Raw genomic sequence first — 20,681 nt, 5'->3', positions numbered from 1 at the left:
GCTCAGAAGAATGATAAAAATCAATAAATCTCATTTGGGCAAAATTTTCTGCCTCATACATGTGCTAGTCAATCTCAATGTATTTATAGTCCAACACTATTCATTGAATGAATTGACTCGATAGTTTCTCAGTTATCTATAGAAGTGAGTGTACAGTTTTTATCTGTGGTTCTCATTATTTACGTTTTGGCGGTTGTGTTTTTGATTATTGATAAGCGATATAATTCCTTTTGTTGATAGGTTTGCTATATTTTATACTTGCATTTTATTCTTTACAAGAAAATAGAATATATTTTAGAATAGTAAAAATATGTTGATTTATTATAATTTATCAGGCACAGTATGAGATTAATATTACGCGATGCATTTAACCTCAAACATAAAAATATATATCATAGTTCTGTAAGAAATAATTTTAAATATTTAAGCTTAATTAGATATAAATCTGAAACTATGAAGTATTTAAATGTAGCCGAAAAGAATGATGCTGCAAAAAATATTGCACTTCATTTATCAAGAGGTACATCTAGAAGGGTGAGTTATAATTTACACCGTTTTAACTATAAATAATGTCCTAAAATAAAATTTTGTTGGACACGCTTTGACTCTAATTTATTTTCATATGACGATATTTATGACGAGGTAAATAATGTGTTGTAAGAAATGTTTTTATAAAAGCCATAATATTATATATGTCTGATTTATTCCACATATCTAGCTATTCCTATTATTCCTAAACTAATAAGACTATCACAGTGTATACACCAATTTCATTGGCTCAAATGGTATTTGTAAACACTTGCAAGAGAAGATGGACTGTCCAGAAAACGTGGTGTCAATTTTTATTTGCATAATTATGTTCTATTGGCTCTAATATTATGGTGAAAGCTCTACAAAAACTGACCACTTCGCCACAAGCAGTGCACTGCAAAACATCAATATAGAAAGAATGACATAACTAGTTAGACATACATATTAAAGGTGTGACACATTCTTCTACAATTGTTTTTTCCTCTACACGCTCCGCTGACCTGGCCAATTTCTGCATGGTGTGGTATAATTTATTATCATTGTTTTTCCTTTCAGCGTGAAGGTTTGTCACAATACAACAAAATATATGAATTTGAAGGAGAAGTAATGGGCCAAAAGGCCCAGATGGTGATGACTTCAGTCTCAGGACATCTCTTGGCTATGGACTTTGTTGGCTCATACAAAAATTGGAACACTTGTGATGCTTTATCACTATTTAGTGCACCTGTTTTCAAATACTGTCCTGATAATTATCAAAAAATTAAAGTTAGTACTGACTGGAATCTTTCTATTTAAAAACATATTTTTTTATTAAAATAACCATGTTACATCATTTTACTTCCAGTTAACCTTAGAAAGGGAAGTGCGTGGTTGTCATGGACTTATAATCTGGACAGACTGTGATAGAGAAGGAGAAAATATTGGCTTTGAAATCATAGAAGTGTGCACTGCAGTTAAAAAAAACTTGCAAGTATTCAGAGCAAAATTCTCTGAGATCACAGGGGTGTCAGTGAGAAGGGCCCTACAAAACCTGGAGGCACCTAACAAGAATATCAGTGATGCTGTAGATGTAAGACAAGAACTTGATTTGAGGATTGGTAAATGTATTGCATTAGATAGTCCTTCCAGTGCCCCCTACTAATTTTAATTTACTTATAACATAAAATAGGCATGGGTTTAGATTCTAGTCTGACATGAATGCAATGCTTCTGAATACAGGAGACAAATTTATTTGCTATTTGAAACTATTATTATGCTTTTATAAAGTAATAGGAGCCTTCCGTTACAAATTAAACCCTGGGCTGTTTATAAATTATAAGTAATTTTTGACTTCTGAGCTAACTTATTCTGTTTTACCAAACAGGTGCAGCATTCACAAGATTCCAAACTCTTAGATTACAAAAGGTCTTTCCAAGCAAATTGGCAGACAGTCTAATCAGTTATGGTTCTTGTCAATTTCCAACACTTGGTTTTGTGGTTGAGAGGTACAGAGCTGTAGAGAATTTTGTGTCTGAAATGTTTTGGAAGTTGAAAGGTAAGAATTATGTTAATAAGGACAGTTAAAAAGATTAATATTTTGAAAGCACCACCACTTTTGTTTCTAACTAACTTTGAGGGGCCTTTTTTTTAGGTCACTATTAGAGGTGATCAATAAAACTTGTAACAGTTAAATTAACCTATTAAAAAAACCTTCACTCTATTAATAATTATTTCAATTTCCGTTAAAAGTTATAAAATATGTTAGCAGGTAATGTCATCTGTATCTTTTATTATTTTTAAGATAAATTAAAAACTAATAATTGAATAAAAGTAATGACGAATCATAATAGTTAATGCTATTATTTTTAAAGTACATAACATTTTAGATCAAAAACAATTTATGATAAATATTTGGTCCTGGTTGCTAATTCTCCTTGAAATTAAAAATATTAAAGATGGCAATCACCTTTACTAAATCTAATTTGAAAGCACTTTTATATATTAATCTTAGGTTTAAATAAAATAATGAATGATTACTGAACATTTGATGCTGAGCATTTGATTATATTTCAGTTATTCACACATTAAACAACTTAAGTGTTGAGTTTGTTTGGGATCGGGTGCGGCTATTTGATGAAGATGCTTGTCAGGTCTTGCATGATGTTTGTTTAGAAAGCCCCCAAGCTAAAGTAAGAGATGTTAAAACTAAGCCAAAATCCAAATGGAGACCGCTTCCTTTAGATACAGTGGTTGGTAAATATTAAAATACATATAACATCATTTAATGTCTGTAAATGTACTGTATTTAATTGAAAAAATAGTAATTAATATTGTTTCTTTGTTGGCAATATCCATATTATATTCTGAATTCAACATAATTAACCAATAGTTGAAAATTCTTTTTTAAGGAACTAGAAAAACTAGGTTCACGAAAATTAAAAATTAATGCAAAGGAAACAATGCGGTTGGCTGAAAAATTATATACGCAAGGTTTGATCAGCTATCCACGTACGGAAACCAATGAGTTTCCTAAAGAAATGAACTTAGCAACATTAGTGGGGCAACAAACTGGGGATCCCAATTGGGGTGCGTTTGCGCAGGGCATACTTGACAGTGGAGGACCCACACCAAGACAGGGAAACAAGAGTGATAAAGCCCACCCTCCAATACATCCCACTAAATACACAAATGGTAATTATAATGTTATGTCTACATATATTTAATTATTATTTACAATTATTATTTTGATAAAATAATTTATATTTTGGTGGTGAAATGTTGTGCGCAAAACGTTCAACAAGTTCCAAATATCAATCATTGACTTTCCTCAGACACACTACTTGTCTGGCTGGAGATTGTCCCTTTCACTTTCGGGCCACTATCCATCCGTGCCTCTACGTCCTAAACATTCACCTACCATTTTAAGGTTTATCTGGCAACGAACAGCGCCTGTATGAGTTCATAGTGCGTTCGTTCCTCGCTTGCTGCTCTAAGGACGCTCAAGGTCAAGAGACCACAGTGACTATCGACGTGGCTGAGGAAATATTCTCAGCCAGTGGACTTATGATCACCGCCAGGAATTATTTGGACGTGTACCCTTACGACAAATGGTCATCTAAGGAGATACACATTTATGAGGTTTGTTATATTGTTGGCTTTAGCAGGTTTGTATTAAAATGCTTTCATGATGACTTGTAATTTTTATGTTATTTTATTTTTAGATTGAATACATGATAATTTTATTAGTTATCATCCTCTTGTAAATCATTAGACATCGTTTCATCTTATTGCTATCATTAACCGCCTCGGATTTGACTCGTTATACTGACTCGCCGCTTTGATAATAAATACCATTCTCATCTTTCTAGAGAAACTAAACATTTGGATGGAGGTGATTTAATAAAGATCTTTTCAGACAGGGCAAACATTCAATCCAACCAGTATCGATATGGTTACGGGTTCCACTTCGCCTCCGAACCTGTTAACAGAAGCAGACCTTATAGCTCTAATGGAAAAACATGGAATTGGTACGAAAAAAATATATTTTAAATAACACTTGGCACGTAGTGTTATCAATTTCAATACTTTTGTAATACTTACCATGAGGTACTTGTCAATGGAAAATTCTCAAATTGAGGTAGAAGCCAAGTAAAATATGATGTAATAAAAAACACATTTTCCGAAATATTAGTATTTAATAAATTTTGTGTTTGCATTTTTCTTTATTCCAGGCACAGATGCAACACACGCCGAGCATATTGAGACTATTAAAAATCGTTCATACGTCGCGTTGGCCGACGCAATACACTTCATACCTGGCCTACTAGGCATGGGTTTGGTTGAAGGGTACGACTCTATGGGTTTAAACATATCCAAGCCACACTTGAGGGCCCAGCTAGAAGCAGACTTAAAAGCCATATCAGAAGGTAGAAAGCAACCAGACGTGGTTTTAGCTGAGCAGGTGGGTTTCCTCATCCTTGACATCTACTGTTCCCAGGGTTTCGAGTTTCGACACAAGTCGAATATGATGTGCTGATAATATCATGTTTTGAAATACCTACTACTGTAAATTACAAGTCACTGGCACCTCCATAGTTTAAAAAAATCCTAACCCATTTTTATAAAATTTATTCGAATCAATATAAATTGTGTTACTGTTATATACATAGATAGCAAAGTATAAAGAAGTGTACCTAACAGTAACGGCTGAGGCAAGGAAAATCGACGCGGCATTAGGCGAGAGGTTCCGGGAACAACCTTTACAACCCCCACCTAGCAGTGAAAATATTATTGCGAATATGCCTTCAGGTTAGTATTACATTTTTATGCACTCAAATATTGGTATACAGTACCCGTCGTTTAGTTGCAGAAACGCTTATTTGTTTTCTATAAAATATGAAGCGAAACAGTCACAGTAGTATAGTAGCTCCCAATCTACCTCACCCACTGTCGTCTTCTCCTGTTACTCTATCCCTGCCATAGACTTATGGATATGCTCGACAACCTCTCAAACATTGACGAGCTTTTGGAAAGATTTTTTTTTTACTGAAGTGTAAGTGTGCCCAGTTGAAAAATCTACTGTGTGGGAAATATCCGTTCCTTTTTGGCGGCCTGTAACATAGATATTCTCTATGTTAATAGATTGCACGATAGTTTTATCTCTCTCACACTTTACAGCCCATATTCAACAGTAAATAAATTTTCAGTGTTCAAGTGTCCCAAATGCGGCTCGGAAATGTGCGTCAGGCAAAAGAAAAATAATGCAGACGAATTTTACATTGGCTGTATGTTGTACCCAAGGTGCAAAAACGCAGTCTGGCTTCCCAGTTTTGTCAAATCTTTGGAAGTTATGCCTCAAACGTGTTCACAGGTAAAAAAATACGTGATGTTACATTTTATAACGCCTGATTTCATATTGAAATATTTAACTTCCGTATCTATAGAGATACAGTATTTTAATAGCACTGTTCGATGGAATGAGCAAGACGTTTGCCCGATGGAAAATGTCACAACAATTTATAAACAAGTAGCAGTAGCATCAACCAGGATTTTAAGTTACAAAACAATCGCCCTCATAACTCAAAGACATTAGATGTTAAGAGTTTAATCCTAGTAATTATTATATGAAAAATGTCCTTCAAACCGAATCATACAAATGATTGCACTGTGGACAGTGTACACTGCTCCTTAACGGTTGAAACGGACACTGACAATATTGAAGATAATTTATGATAATTAATGATCTTTATAAATGTAATTTCAGTGCGGTCCGAATTATAAGAAGATCAAATTTGAATGGAGAAACAACTCTATAAGCCACATCTACCCGTCACCTTGCATATCATGCATCGGAGGCTGTGACAGAACCTTTTTAGAACTACTTAAAATAAATATATCTAGTGTGCGGAATACAGGAGAAAACCAAACACAAACTAACAATAGATCTCATACAGACAATGTAAACACACGAACTAATCCAGTTACTGCTAGAGCGAATCAAATACCGGCAGTTCGGAACCAAGCGCCAGTGGCACGAAACCAAGTGACGACAGGACCTTCAAATGTGAACCTTATTAACAGGCAACAAACGTTTCTACCTCCAATCAGTGTTAATAGACCGCCTTCTACGACGAACAACAGGATACCGACACCACACGACGATAACGCAGAAAACAACGAAGTGTTCTGCGCATGCAATAGACCAGCCATCTTATTAACTGTGAGAAAACAGAACGCTAATTTCGGTAAGATAATATAATAGTTCCTGTGTGTTTTAGGTCGTGAGCTCTGTAGAAATAATAATAATAAAAAATATTGCAGGTAAAAAATTCTACAAATGTCAAACCGGCAAAGAAAACAATGGTTGCGATTTTTTCCAGTGGGCTAATGAGTCCACGAATGTACAAAACGATTTCGAGACGCCTCCGCCGTCCACTAGCTCGTGGGGAAATAGTTCACATACAAGTCATAGTTTCGATGATAACAGAACTTGGGACGCACCGTCAAGCGAGGTAACGTGCGAGTGCGGGTTGCCGGGTAAAAAGTAAGTAATGCTTAGATTTATTATTTTAAAGATTGCTGCTCCATTGCTACGTTATTTAAAGTCCTATTCCAGAAAAAAAACCTTCATAATCACCTCTCTCGGCATAAAAAGTAGCCCCTGAATCCACGACTTATATCTGTGTGACGAATTTCAGCCTATCCATGCACTATTTTCTGGGTTTACATCTTAGTAACATCTAAACATTCGAAGTCTAGAATTCTTAGTTAAAGATGCGTTCCCTAGCTAGCAATCACGAGACATTATTTACAGGATCCAGTATATTCCCGCTAGTCTGTTTTTTATTTATTTAACGTATTCATTTCCTTTTAGGATAACTGTACAAAAGGAAGGGCCGAACAAAGGACGTCTATTTTACGGATGTGCCAACGAGTTTTCTAAAAGGTGCAAATTTTTCAAATGGGCTGATGAAGCAATATCGACATCAGGTATATTTTATGTTGAGCATAAACATTAAGTAATAGTGTATTTTAAAAGTAATTTAAAGCTAAATTCAAAATGTGTGTTAATTATTTATTGCAATCTATTTTAAAATACACTTAATTGCCATAATTATAAAATGCAGACTAAATTGTTGCTAAATAAACTAATGTAAATAATATAACAGATTCGGCAATCAGTCCTCCGCCGTTCCGCGGGCGCGGGCGAGGCCGCGGGGCCGGCGGCGGCGCGGGGCGCGGGGCGGGGGCCGGCGGCGCCAGGAAGTGCGGTATTTGCAAGCGAGAGGGACACAACAGGACTAACTGCCCCACCATCAGATAACTCATTGTAATTACTTCTGTTCAGATAAAATATACTGTGATTGTTTATTACACAATTCTTCTTTTTACTTATACTCCTAAATATACCTAATTGTTTTGGATTATATTATTGGCATACAAAAGGCTTATTGATCTCTGTTACCAAAGACAGAAATAGTGTGATTTAAAAATGGCTAAATTTAAGTTTCCGAATAATAAACAAACAGTTATACCCATGTTTATAGCTGAATTCAATTTATTACAATAAATGTTACCATTTTTGCTTCTTACTTTTCTGTTTTATGTTCCCTAAGCTTTGTGCCCTTTGTATTTCTGCTTGTTGTTCCGCTTCGACCGTCTTGTCCGTCATCATATCTAATAATATTTCAAACTTCAATCTCAACATATTATTCTCTTCTTCAAGTTTCTCTAATTCGTCCTTCAAACGTATATTTTCTTTGTGTGCTATGCCGGCTTTCCCAGAAGCTATAAATAAAGTATTTTAGTGCATTGCCGTACACGGGTCATGCATTTCCCTAGTCCTACAATTAGAATTAAAAAAGCAGTCGTAAATTTAATAAAAATAAAAAATCTCTTACATGGATAGTGGATATATTATAAAGTAAATATGTTTAAATAATTTGCAATATTTTTATAGGCACAGAAATTAATTATAGACTAGTGCTGTGACTACATACTACTGAATTAAGAATAATAAGTTATTTTTCCTGAATATATTATGCAGTGCTGGCGAAAAGCTCATGTTACCTGGTATCCATTGTCCATCCTCGAAGGAGACTTCAAAATCTCCCAATTTAATTTTAAGCGGCGCGATCTCCAATGACAACTCTTTCGAAGCATAATCACTTCCTAGCTCGTTTTTTAACACAGAAGTATCTTGTCTCCTTACTGGTATAGTTTTAGGAGTAAACTTACTGCTAAATAAAGGCATTTTAATGTATTTATATGAGTGGAAAAAATTACATTGTCGTTATGTATACACTTTAGTTGTTGCCATGGCAACGCATCTTGCGCAGTTTATTACTCTATGGCAACCATCGATGGCAGCATCGATTGCTCAATCGATTGGCAACGCACTCTATCGAAACTGTGATAACACAAAACAAATCAATAACTTAGTACAAATATCATACTAATAAATTGTTTTGAGTTAGTTGGTTTCAATTTTAATATTAAATATAATAAAATAGTATATGAGTTCAGATTTTAGGACACAGGTGCGTTGATGTAGGAAGTATCATCGATGCACTCGGGTAACCTTAGTGCTAGTTTACATTCTCTAGGTAATAGGTCCCAAAGGTAGGCAATTTAGGGCTGCAAATCTAGGAAAAATGAAAACAATAGAGAGAATCGCAAGTTTTTATTTTAATACTGTTATTCGAGCTAAAAATTCGAAAAGTAAAAACATATTGTATAAAATAACATAAAATTCACCAAAATATATTAATAAATTATTGAATTATTGTATAAATCATTACATTATTATTGCTTGTAAATAATGACTGGGCACAATGCTTCTTAAGGTCACGTCTTCAGTCTGAATAACATCACAGATGGAATTATTACGATTAGTGATCCTACGGTGTAGGTGGTAGCTGCTCCGAAGCACCAGTAAACTGAAAAAAGAATTTAATACCCAGTTTAAATAAAACTCATGACCGATAAAAACTTTAAGTTCAATTATTTGCAAATCAAAGCACGTGTAAAGGCATATAACATGTTAACTTATTGTTAATGTCACTATTAAGTAAGAACACCTAAAGACTCATGATATTGAGTTAGTTTATCTTATTAATATGATTAAATCATTTTGAATGCCAGTTTTTATGAAACAATGACTTTCAAAACACAGATTCGAGTATTGGGATCTTATTAAACATAAGAGCAATGTGTACCTGTCTATTTTGAGTAGACAGATATTTTCAAACTTGTATATGATTTGCGAAAATAAGCATCTCATTCAATTTAAATTAGCCTCTTCAAATCTGAATAACTATTCATACTGGTTTTACTGTTGTGTAGGAGTTCATTGAAATACCATACGACATAGTCATGTGTATCACGAACTTAATGAACCGTAGAGTTAAATCTCGCATTAAAATCAATTGTTCGTCATGAGAATGATAGTTTATGTTAACCTTAAAATCAAATAATTATTAAGTTAAATTTTACAAAAAGAATAATCAATTAATCTACATTATATTTATAAGGTTTTGTTGGTGCCCAATATGAATGTACAGCATGATAAAAAAATAATCTCGCCATATTGTGTTAAAATATGTAAATTTGTTGTACTGGGCCCTTATTCTGTATGATAGTGTAACCGCATAACGCGGCCGTGTCATGTTATCTTCGAGAAATGTGCGTGGAATGGTATTCTGTAAACCAAATTTCTATAGTCCTAAACATGATGCGTTGTGTTACGTGCTTGTTACGCACTGTTAAAATAACGTGCGGGATAGAGAATAAGGCCCCTGTTTAAGTATAAAACGTGTGGTGTGTAGTGCGCGGTGCGGCGGGTGGTTACCGGCGGAGGCGAGCAGCGGAGCCGGCGGCGCGCGCGAGCGCCCCGAGCGAGCGCAGCGTGCCGAGCACGGCGCCGCGCGCGCCCGGCGGCGCCTGCCCCGCCGCCATCGACGTCATGCACGACACCGCGAACGCAGTCGCTGCCGAAACCAACACTTCCTTATTGTAATTACTGGGTAACAGTTTTAAATTTATGTGACATATTTTATTTTATATTGACTCATTGAATTATCAATGTATAATAGACGACCGACCGATCATTTTGTTGCACCAGCCTTAAAATTTATAATCTTAATTATATTGACCAAGATCTGCGACAAAATATGAAATGAAAATATTATGTTTGTAAATGTAGGCGTATGCACGCTGTACACTGACTGTTTCATAGTTTTTATAATTTTTTTTAGTATTATTGTTTTTTTTCGTTAGTTTTTAGTTATTGCTAAATACTTTTATGTGGATTTTCTCCGCAATTTTACGGTGATGTGCGTGTATTAGCTTATATAATTAATCAGACTTTGTATAGAAAAGACTTATTAAAAAAATATATATATTTAATAACAATATTATAAATGAATAGACAATTGATGACAAAAATAAAGCCCGGAGTTTCTTTCTGCCTTTCTTCTTCGGGTAGTCATCGCTTAGGTAGTTAGTGAAAGGCTGGTAGGTTAGCTAGGTTAGGGCTTTTATTGTCCTCACCGGTGAGGATCGCGACGCGTTTCTCCCTTATTGCTTATTTAAAAATACATACATACATAATTTTATTTCTTCTTCCCTGCCAGCCCGAGCTGGCTTCTTTGTTACTAAGTATATTTTTCATTTATTTTATTGTCTTTGTTTATATAAGCTAATCTAATTAAGTAATAATTGAATATTCTCATGTACCTTGACTTATCATAAGTGCAACTATGTTCGCCTACGTGATGAATAAAGCATTTTTATTTTATTTTTATTTTAAATTTGTAATACAACTGTTACTCCGCTTCGAAACTCATTAACTACCACTCCAGTGCCATCTAATTAAAAAATAATTACTTATTTCCAATGAGAACAAATGATAGGAATAAGCTATGTGTTAAACTAGGACATGGTCTATCCGTATGCCAAGATTCTTTCAAATCCGTTCAATCGTTTTTAAGTTTACTTTTAGTAACCATACAACAACGAACACACACAAACAAACATATTTAATAAACACGCAACATCCACACATTTGCACAAACTTCCTCATTTATAATAGTAAGTAAGAATAAGATTAAATAATTAAACCACGACTGCGTCTCTCGTCTCTCGCACACCTGTCGTGGTTTTAAACGAGTAACGCTATGGCATCACCGTACGCCTGACATGTCATAAAAAAACTTCAAGGAAACAAAATCACACCCCAGACACACGACGGTTCAAAATGACAATATTACAATCTTGATAATCTAATTAACATAATATGTAGGTAGGTATTCCTGATAAGCCCCATCCTAATTCCAGGACATCTAATCAATCAATTTTAACATTCGAATTTGAAATAATTGTAATTAATACGCCCCTGGTTAACCTTCAACGGATGACGAGGCTAACAAGATCTGTAACTATGTCTAACCAAAATAATAATATTTAATCGATTACATAAACCTTTTGCCTGGACAGATATCTATTCATTTACTTATTGTAGGTACACTTCCCAATATAATGAGGAGCAATTAATTGTTTTGTTTTTTCTTATTTAAAGCCGGTCTTGATTAAGCAGGCGTTGTGGAGAAATGTTTCTAGTTTTTAGCCACGTCTTTTGGTTCCAACTGTATTTTTGTCCTCTAGTCTTACCTATGTCGAGGATGAGTATAATAAAGATCGTATGAGAGCTTTTTTTGTCTTCAACGCACTAGGTAACTGCTACGGGATTTCTGCTACTGAAATATCTAAGTTGTTGTCCTCTACCACCCCTTTGCGGTGCCGCTTGGTGCGGCCCGTTTTCTGTTGGGGACTCAGAAGCCAGCCATGCACCAAAGGACGCCCTTGGCGTCAGCGGCAGCGTGAGGCTTACCTTCTGCGATGCCGTCCGTACCGGGGGTAACATGTCAAAAGCTTTTTTATACGCGAGAAAAAAACTCTTTAACGCTACTACTACTGAAGGTTTATGGTTATGTTACATTCACAGTGGTAATACTTTCAAAGTTAGTTTGTACTCACATAGAGCATACAGAACGAGTCCAGTCCAGAGCCAGGCCCAGGGCGAGAGCAGCGGCGGGCTCGTCAGCGCGGCGCCCGCGATGCACAGGAACGACAGCGGCGTCAGCGCCAGCGACCCGCGCGCCGCCACCTCCGCGCCGCGTGCGCCCAGCCGACGTGCCGCGCCTCCTTGCAGCACCGCCATTATCAACCCTGCCGGAGATGGCGGAACCGTTAGCTTTCAACACCATCACCATTGATCCATCGTTGACATAAAAAGAGCCGAAAAATGAAAAACCATGCATATGGAAAATAAGCAAAATATAGCAATAAGCAAGACTTGCTGCTTAGTTGGCAGGTGCCTTGGATCGTTTAATTCAGTGAGATCACACCAAAGTACCATTGTCTCTTTTCTGATTTCAATCGATTAAAATTTATTTATTTTGAATGGATTTAGTTAATTGTTTGTGCCAAATAAGTGCTCAAGTATTTTTTTTATTATAATTTGAATACAAATTTTAAAAAATGTAGTCATCGTGTGTTTTTGTCAGAACGATAACAACAAATATGCAGTAAACATCCAGGCACGATGGAACCAGGTTATTTATTGTACCAATTATTGTATTTAACTATCCTAACGTTACATGTAAATGTTAATGCACATTACTTTCTTACACTTTAATAATTTCCATATATCCTTGCAGTCGCAAATATCTTTATGTCAGCTCTAGATTTACAAACAATGAAGCCACAGTGACAAATTGTGGATATGATTGTGGGTAGGCGTTACAATAATAGAAATATTGCACGATACAGTTAATCATAAAACCACTTCGTAAGTTCACCGTGTGGCTTTTTATAATGATGATTTTTCCTTTTTCATGTAAAACAATATTATACATTATACTTAAAATCAGCAATCAATCTTCGGTGTTTGTCAGCCACTGTCCAGTTAAAATGACGTGCTAGATAGCAACAAGTCCTTGACTGCATTGATGTCTTAATAAACCAACCTCTATATACATAGCAGTGACACGAACGGTATAGCTATTGTGATAAAAAATGCTGGCGCGCAATTTTTTTTAAATTGTAATTTGTAAATGACTTACCTATGACTAAGAACATCTTCCCTTGCTGCATGGCAGTGTATTCAAAAGTATGATGCGTTAAGAAGGTGATCGTGAATTCGAGTCCGGAATATATGAATAAATACAGGAAATAAGTCAGTCCAAGTTTCGATAATACTCTGCCCTGCCGTGGCGATAGATTATCGACGGCGGTAAATTTCAACAAGTGCAATGGCGATACAAAATCCACAGTCTTCATCAAACTAAACGAGAGTGGTGCCCTTTTATCCTAAAAAAGAAGTATTAATTCGATTTTTTTTGTAAACACTATTCAATCGAGACAGGATACACGATCGTAAATAAAATGCAAATTACTGATATGAAAACGAGTTCAAATTGTCTTTAGCCGCTTCATTTGGTCACCCAGCACAGTTACATTAATTTAATTTATTACATTATGGTTTGCGGTTTACCCGTTACTAGTATTTCTCTTTAAAGAATTAGGAACGTTAGTTCGGAAGACCTATTTTGTTGTGGGACGACAATGGGCATTACTCCCTTTGTTAAAGACAACATATTGCCTCAGAAAGCTTCAGCTCGAATCAACTAGGTAACTAGGAATCAACTAGGTAACTTTAACTAACATCAAACCATTTTTCTTTTTAGGGCTATTTGTTAACAGCAAAGTTATATCACACCAACATTTTGCCAGCTATGTTTGGTTCCATTATCCATGTAATAGAAAGCGTGCCAATTGTCATTTTTACGAGCACAATTCTATACATAAGTACTGAGCAGAAAAACTCAATATCAATTCATTATTTTTATATCACCTGAGCATCGAATCCAAAACTTCAGCACGCCATTCGTAAATCCTATCCAGGAAGCAATACGAGTACCTACCCTACCGAGACCTTAGTAATACGTACCTATAGATACTAAACGATGTTTTTATATGTCCTTATATCGGGCCGTGAAACCAAGCAGCGCGTGAGACAACACACAACATGCCAATATAATTTGATTACGAAATATGTTAAAGATTGTGCAATATTGGCGAATAATTGTGACAAGGCGTATCATCTCTGTCTGTAGACACCTATTATATTTTCATTAATTTACTTTTATTGTATTCAAAACTTGCTGTGGCCTTGTTTTTATTTATTCGCTGTATTATGATATTATAATTATATTAGACTGCCACGATGGCGTAGTTGAATTATGTACGCGGTAATACGGCCGCGCTGATGTCTTGGATTCGATTACCGCGTTGCAGAAAATATTTGGTTTTTCAGTTGAACATCAGCACGGATTTTGAAATAATGCTCGACATATGGCAATATTGTCGCTTTTTCTTACGTGAGACTTTTAACAAAACTGACGAAATGTGGATTTTTTACACCTCTGCCTATCCCAGTAAAGGGACATGGTGAAATTGTACTTACTTATGTATGTAAGTAAGTACTTATTATAACATAAACGGTCATGACTTTACTGATTATTATGATAACTAAAAGTATTTAATAAAATGAATGTCTAGACTATGCCTTTCCAACGTATGCATCAACTCGTCGTCTGAGATTTCTATCATATTCAACGAACAAAAACTAATTTAAACATATCTATCAATCTGTCCACTATCCTTGCATAAACTACATACATAACTTGAAAATAAAGTTCTTTCCTCCACAAGAAATAGGTAACGAAAGAATGGGTACGTCAAAACTAACAAGGAAACAATGTGGTCAACAAAATGATAGAAGACAAATATCTTTCTAATTTTTATTGTTTTATTCCTGCTCAAAATCAATATCTTATTCTTGTTTGAAACGGAGCATAAGACCGTTGAGGCGCAAATTAATTTCTTTCACGAAATCATTTTATTATTTATGTTGAGAGTTTGTATACTTCCCTACTTTGACAAATTATTGCGTTATCATATTCAATATTCTTTAATGTTATAAGTAGTTAGGTATGTTTATTTAAGGATACAAATATATGAATTTTAATTAAGACAAGATTCCATACACGTGCGTTAATAATTTGCATCTTTGTCTAACGTTAAAACGTATACAAATTATAATTAATAATAAACATTTTTTACTAACTTGAATACTAAATGTGGCCATGACTTCGTATAGCTATCGATTCTTTTTCATTGGTTAAAATAAACTTCCTTGGACCAGAAAAAAAAACATGATCCAATCACAATTAAAAAATTACGATTGCAACACTGGTCCTTGGCCTGTTTCCAAAACGTGAACATAATTATACCACAACTAGAATCTAGCTTCCTAGACCTAGAATTGCTGTTCAACCGCGTTTCCCTCATAAACGATTTCAATCACTTTTTTCAATCCATCGCGAAAAAGGACCAACGAAAACTTTTTTTTACTTGTTTACAAATGACTTTTTTTAATTGATTTATTCTCGGGATCCGATTAAACATTAACATTGGGATCGATTTTTGAAACGGCCGTTACCCAATAGTCTGTCAATGGTTAGGAATTCAGAATGTGTGATAATAATGTAACTTGGGTTGAGTGACAACGAGCTTTAAAATTAATGGTATTTTCTAAGGGTAATCATGATAAGTCTAATAACATTGTAAGAAAATTACGTATCACAATGATTTATATTGCCATCAGTGGGAATTAGTCATTAATATTTGTGACATCATCAATATCAGTCAAGTCCATATAAAAGTCAATAAATATCCGGTTTATAGAGTGTAGTGTAGTTCCACTTACCTTAGGCAATGTTTCTGGTATAAAAAGTAATACCAGCGCTATGTTAAGAAGGGAAAGGCACACTGCGTAGAACGCGGGTCGTTCTCCCCACAGACCCGCGGAGAGGTCGCTGGTTTTAGCGATCCAAGCCCCGGCTAATGGTCCTATAATAAATGCTATAGAAAATGCCAGCCCTATAAGCGCCTGAAATAAACATTCTTTTTAAATGTACCTACGTTACAAAAATACATAAAAGGTTTCATTTTGATACATATTAATGAATAAATGTGATAACGTAAAACAAAGGAAATTGGTAACAGTTAACAGTGCCTTTTAAATTTTCTTACCATAAAAGGAGAAACATAACTTTCTTATGTGAGATTAGGCGACACGCGCGAATATTTAAAAACAAAAGCCATGAAATATTTGAAATTAATTACCATGCCTCGAGCCCTCGTCTTTTCATCGGAGGCATCTGCAACTACCGCCATACTGAGGCTGACATTGGCTTTGCTTAAACCGCCAATGAATCGAGCCAAAACAAACAGACTGAACGTGCTTGCACTGCACCATAATCCGTGAGATATTGTTATTCCACTCTGAAACAATGTTTGTAATAGCAAACTCAAAACAAAAGTCTTATTGAGAATAGCAATAGATAGGATAGGTAACTACTACATAGGCTACGTAAATTACGTGCGATTTACAATGTACGATTCATACTTCGTCCGTCGACGAGTTATTACCATGTGTGCTGTATTTGGGGTTGCTGTCCAGACCCGTACATGTAGATAAACACGGACCTTTAGATGCGGCGAGGGACTTTGATTAATAATTTATTGATAGAGCTTGTTAGGAAACAATTCCATCATCATCAAATTTCATCGAAATCGGGTGGGTAGTTTTTGAGTTATCGTATTGACAGACGGACAGATGCGGCGGAGGACTAGATATATATTATAGATTTGTAGTGAGGTAAATTAATTTGTAAAATAAAATAATATTGTCATGGGCCAATTAAGATTGTAACTCTTGTACTCTTCTAGATTATTATACTTCGTTGCGCCTTTTTGGAAAACATATTCGTTTTCTTTCAAAGTTACTAAGCATTGTTAATTTCATGTATCTTAGGGAAGTAAATATTATCATTGCTTTTTAAAGGTCGACAAAAAAAAAATAAGTGGCAAAACTTATGGCCTTTAATATTATAAAAAGTGGAAGGGAGTGGTTTTATGCAAAATATTTAGAAAAAAAAGATTCGTAAAAACAGCATTACAGTAAATAAATTATACCAACATGAATAAACAACTGAAATATAATACTTTAAAGTTCAAGGTTAGTATGGTTATTTTTATACTACAAAGCCTGTTTAGATTTAATCAATGCATGTTGTAATAATGTATCCAATTGGTTTTTGTGAGTCGACAAACAGGTGCAGATCTATTAAAAAATCTTATACCAGCATAGAATATTATGTATAAGATAATAATGTATTATACTTATTACAGTTTCATAAATTGGTATAGCCAAGCAAAAAATATATAGTAAATATAAATGTCACTTTATTTATAATTAAAATAAAATTGATTTATGCTACAGGTGTGCCAAATTTCTGGTTATTTGACTTTACATTTTATATTCATGAACTTGATAAAACAATTGAGTATTTAATTCTTGTAATTTTATGGATGGGATGTAAGAATTTCTACAGTTACCTTGAGTATAATAAAGAACACTTGAATAAATACTGGTTATTATAGGTACCTACTAGCTACATATACACTGTGCACACATGAAAAGCATGTAGCATCCGTATATATTGTACAACTGATATCAAGACAATTAACATTAAACCTCACAGGCATTTTCTCATATTTTATGTAATTTATTCATAGTAAATAGTGTACAAGTTTGCGAACAGTTTTAACAGTTCTAATTTGCAGTGTCCATATAAAACATATGGCTGGAATATGATAAATAGATAATTACTTCATGATTTCTCCATAGTTAATTTAATATAAAATAGGAAACACAAATAAATACTTAAGTAAATTATCATAACAGTCAATTAATTGCATGTGAAATTGCAATGAACACTTTTTAGTTAATAAAATTAATTTTCTTGAATTTATAAAATATTTATGTAAGGATAATTTAAATTTATACTTATTCAAAAGTAATTATGTACTAATGTTATTATTTTTATACCTAAATTGGAATTGGAGTTTTTCCCATAAAGCAATAGATTTACTCAAATATGACACCATAGAACAGAGATACGCATTATGCACTGTGAAAGATGGACTAATAGAAGAATAGTGTTAAGTATATGTTTGTATTTAAAAATATTATATAACACATACTTAAGATATTGTCTAAATTTTTATCACTTATTGATACATATAGTGTGTTTTATCATGATCTAGTTTTGATAAGATCAAAAGCTATGAGAGTTTGATAAAAAAAACCTTTTTAGTTCTGTGACTACAAAGTCTATCTAAAATCTAAAGAAAGATAATAATGGCCTTTATTTTAAAGAAAATTAATTATAGTATGGTGCAAAGCATTGTATAATTTTATTTCAGTGACCTATATAATAATATATATTGTGATAGTGTACACTTGTAGTGGACAGAGACAGGCTGATTGATTGATTGATCCATATAAAAATTATTAGTAAACTTACCAAACATATAAGTAGCATGGGTTTTCTGCCATATGCATCAGAAAGGCTGCCAACAATAGGGCTTGTTAAAAACTGTAGAAAACTATACATAGAACCCAAGGCCCCTCCAAAGAGTACTGACGCAAACCGGTCGGGAACCCCAGTTAGCTTCTGAAACCCTTGAACTGCTTTCAACAAGGACGCGTATAAACTGTTTCCATGGCCTTCTTCTCTGTTATAATAGTCGAGTAACGAAGGTAACAGCGGTAAAATCATCGTGAAAGCTAGCAGATCCAGTAGTAATGACACGAAAATAAGTGCGATAATTTTTGAATTAGATTTGCCCGAACTTTTCATTTCGATTTTTTTATCAACTTTTTCTTCCACTGTTTCATTTATAATTTTATTGGTACGTTTCTTGAGAACTCCGTTTCTTTCATCGTGTTCCTAAAAGATTTTATTTAATATTCAATAAAATATTGTAAAAATGTAACATAAATATTTTTTTGGGATACGTAAAGTAGTTAATGTATGTATTAAACTTATAACTAACTTACCATTTTATAAAATTGATAAACTAAGCTACTATTATCCACTGTATACGACGAGCCATCGAGTTAGGTAGCGATAATAAACTGAAAATAAAATAAATAAACTTTCACTTTCATGATTCGTCTCGTCGACGTGCTAGTATTGCCAACTTATATATAAACCACAATCAGTGTTGCCAGGGCCCTTGAGTCGTAAGTTACGTTTCTTTTCCTGAAATGTTACATTTTTGCTGCTAAAGTTACATTATTGTTTTTTTTTAATTTATGCGTTTTTGGGCAAGCATTTCTGTAGCTACGAAACCGCGGGGACTCGCGAAGTAGGAAATGTGCGCACACACACTCAAGCAAAATCAAGTTTTAATATATGCAAGATACGTTTCATTTTGTCATGGCGAGCCATCTCTAAGTGTGATATGGAGTGAAATACTTTTTAGACCCGCCAGTTTTAGGTGCGTTCAATTTGGATGCGTTGAATAGAAATGCGTTCGTAAACTGTTTACAATAAAAATTTTGTATTACAAATATCGTTGTTCTCAAAAGTTACGAAAATTGCCTTAAATAAAAATTACTTACATGTTACGCGAGGGGGTCAAAAGTAACGAAAAATGTAAGAAATGTAACCTGGCAACACTGACCACAATTTAAACTTTTTTTTTTTTTTTTTTTTTTCTCTCTCTGGCAAGGCGCGGTTTGCGCATCTGCCAATGTCAACGTTTTTGGTTAGACAGTTTATAAAATAAGTTGCACTTTGTAAAATAAAGTTAGGGAAACAACAGGAAATAAAATGAAGACCGGGGAATTACGGGATAGGATCAGAGGAATATATTTAAAATAAATAAGAAATAGGAAAAACTGTTAGACTTTGATATTATTTATACTTATATACACAGATAAAATACGATATATGTCTATATTATAATTACAGAGTAAAGTACATATATTTGTAGGAAAAGGAACACCAAGTGAGGACAGGCTGGAATAAAGGGAAGAATGATCATGGTTAAGACAAGAAAATATAAGGTGATTTAGATCCCCAACATCACACCCACAACTACATGCCGAAGATTCCACAATTCCAAGCCTCGCAAGACGGGCTGGGGTACATACGTGCCCCAGACGCATCCGTATTAAAACAGACGTAGCCGTCCTGCCAAGCTTCAAACCGCAGAACCACGGCCGCAGTGGTATCGTAGGCTGGATTAGGTAATAAAATTTGCCCTTTGACATACCGCTAGATGTCCAAAGTTCACTCCAGGATTCCCGAAGATGAACTCTAGGCAAAGCGGCCAAGTCATGGCTATAATTTTTATACGGAAATAAATCTCCACAGTCCACCGCTTGATTGGCCAGTTCGTCAGCCTTTTCATTTCCTTTAACGTCACAATGACTCGGTACCCAAGCAAAGGTCACGGAATATTTTTTCAGGTAACAGTGATGAAGTTTTGTCCTAATTTGCATGATGAGAGGAGTGAAAAAATTATGTTTAAATGGGAACCTGGCCAATGCTTGTAAAGCACTCTTAGAATCGGTAAAGATGACTGTGTTTGCTAATTTCATCATCAAAATGTATTCTATTGCTTTTAATAGTCCAAAGCATTCTCCAGTGAACACTGAAGATTCGGGGGAAGTTTAATTTTTGGACGAT

The 20,681-nt window shown here is 34.6% G+C and overlaps 3 protein-coding genes across 3 annotated transcripts; 1 reads left to right on the top strand and 2 right to left on the bottom strand.

Annotated features, from left to right (window-relative positions):
• The first annotated feature begins 167 nt into the window (after positions 1-167).
• Positions 168-7,388, top strand: LOC115443580 (DNA topoisomerase 3-alpha). The gene is made up of 15 exons (XM_030169034.2): positions 168-534; positions 1,087-1,296; positions 1,376-1,628; positions 1,895-2,065; positions 2,584-2,759; positions 2,919-3,201; positions 3,437-3,648; positions 3,926-4,037; positions 4,242-4,471; positions 4,680-4,818; positions 5,217-5,380; positions 5,774-6,254; positions 6,331-6,553; positions 6,884-6,999; positions 7,179-7,388. The coding sequence occupies exons 1-15, from the start codon at positions 343-345 to the stop codon at positions 7,331-7,333; spliced, it is 3,117 nt and encodes a 1,038-aa protein (XP_030024894.2). The 5' UTR covers positions 168-342; the 3' UTR covers positions 7,334-7,388.
• Positions 7,389-7,538: 150 nt separating this feature from the next.
• On the bottom strand, positions 7,539-8,347 carry LOC115443589 (protein chibby homolog 1). The gene is made up of 2 exons (XM_030169048.2): positions 8,080-8,347; positions 7,539-7,797 (listed from the first exon to the last, which is right to left on the bottom strand). The coding sequence occupies exons 1-2, from the start codon at positions 8,261-8,263 to the stop codon at positions 7,583-7,585; spliced, it is 399 nt and encodes a 132-aa protein (XP_030024908.1). The 5' UTR covers positions 8,264-8,347; the 3' UTR covers positions 7,539-7,582.
• A 422-nt stretch (positions 8,348-8,769) lies between these two features.
• Positions 8,770-19,206, bottom strand: LOC115443588 (major facilitator superfamily domain-containing protein 10). The gene is given in 9 exon segments (XM_030169047.2): positions 8,770-8,948; positions 9,860-9,878; positions 9,880-9,998; positions 12,046-12,237; positions 13,134-13,380; positions 15,842-16,024; positions 16,261-16,419; positions 18,507-18,932; positions 19,043-19,206. Coding segments are annotated over 9 exon segments (1,440 nt in total). The 5' UTR covers positions 19,046-19,206; the 3' UTR covers positions 8,770-8,856.
• Between the last annotated feature and the right edge of the window lie 1,475 nt (positions 19,207-20,681).

Source organism: Manduca sexta, chromosome 12 (genome assembly GCF_014839805.1).
Source record: "Manduca sexta isolate Smith_Timp_Sample1 chromosome 12, JHU_Msex_v1.0, whole genome shotgun sequence".
Taxonomy (NCBI): domain Eukaryota; kingdom Metazoa; phylum Arthropoda; class Insecta; order Lepidoptera; family Sphingidae; genus Manduca; species Manduca sexta.
The sequence above is the reverse complement of the archived record's forward strand: the minus strand, read 5'-3'. Positions and strand labels throughout refer to the sequence as shown.

Excerpts from the sequence above, each read along its gene's own strand:
- LOC115443589 (XM_030169048.2), bottom strand. The coding sequence starts at position 8,263 with ATGCCTTTATTTAGCAGTAAGTTTACTCCTAAAACTATACCAGTAAGG. Across the intron at positions 7,798-8,079 it reads GGATGGACAATGGATACCAG|CTTCTGGGAAAGCCGGCATA; the intron begins GTAACATGAGCT and ends CTTTATTTATAG.
- LOC115443580 (XM_030169034.2), top strand. The coding sequence starts at position 343 with ATGAGATTAATATTACGCGATGCATTTAACCTCAAACATAAAAATATA. Across the intron at positions 4,472-4,679 it reads ACGTGGTTTTAGCTGAGCAG|ATAGCAAAGTATAAAGAAGT; the intron begins GTGGGTTTCCTC and ends TTATATACATAG. Across the intron at positions 7,000-7,178 it reads TGAAGCAATATCGACATCAG|ATTCGGCAATCAGTCCTCCG; the intron begins GTATATTTTATG and ends ATAATATAACAG.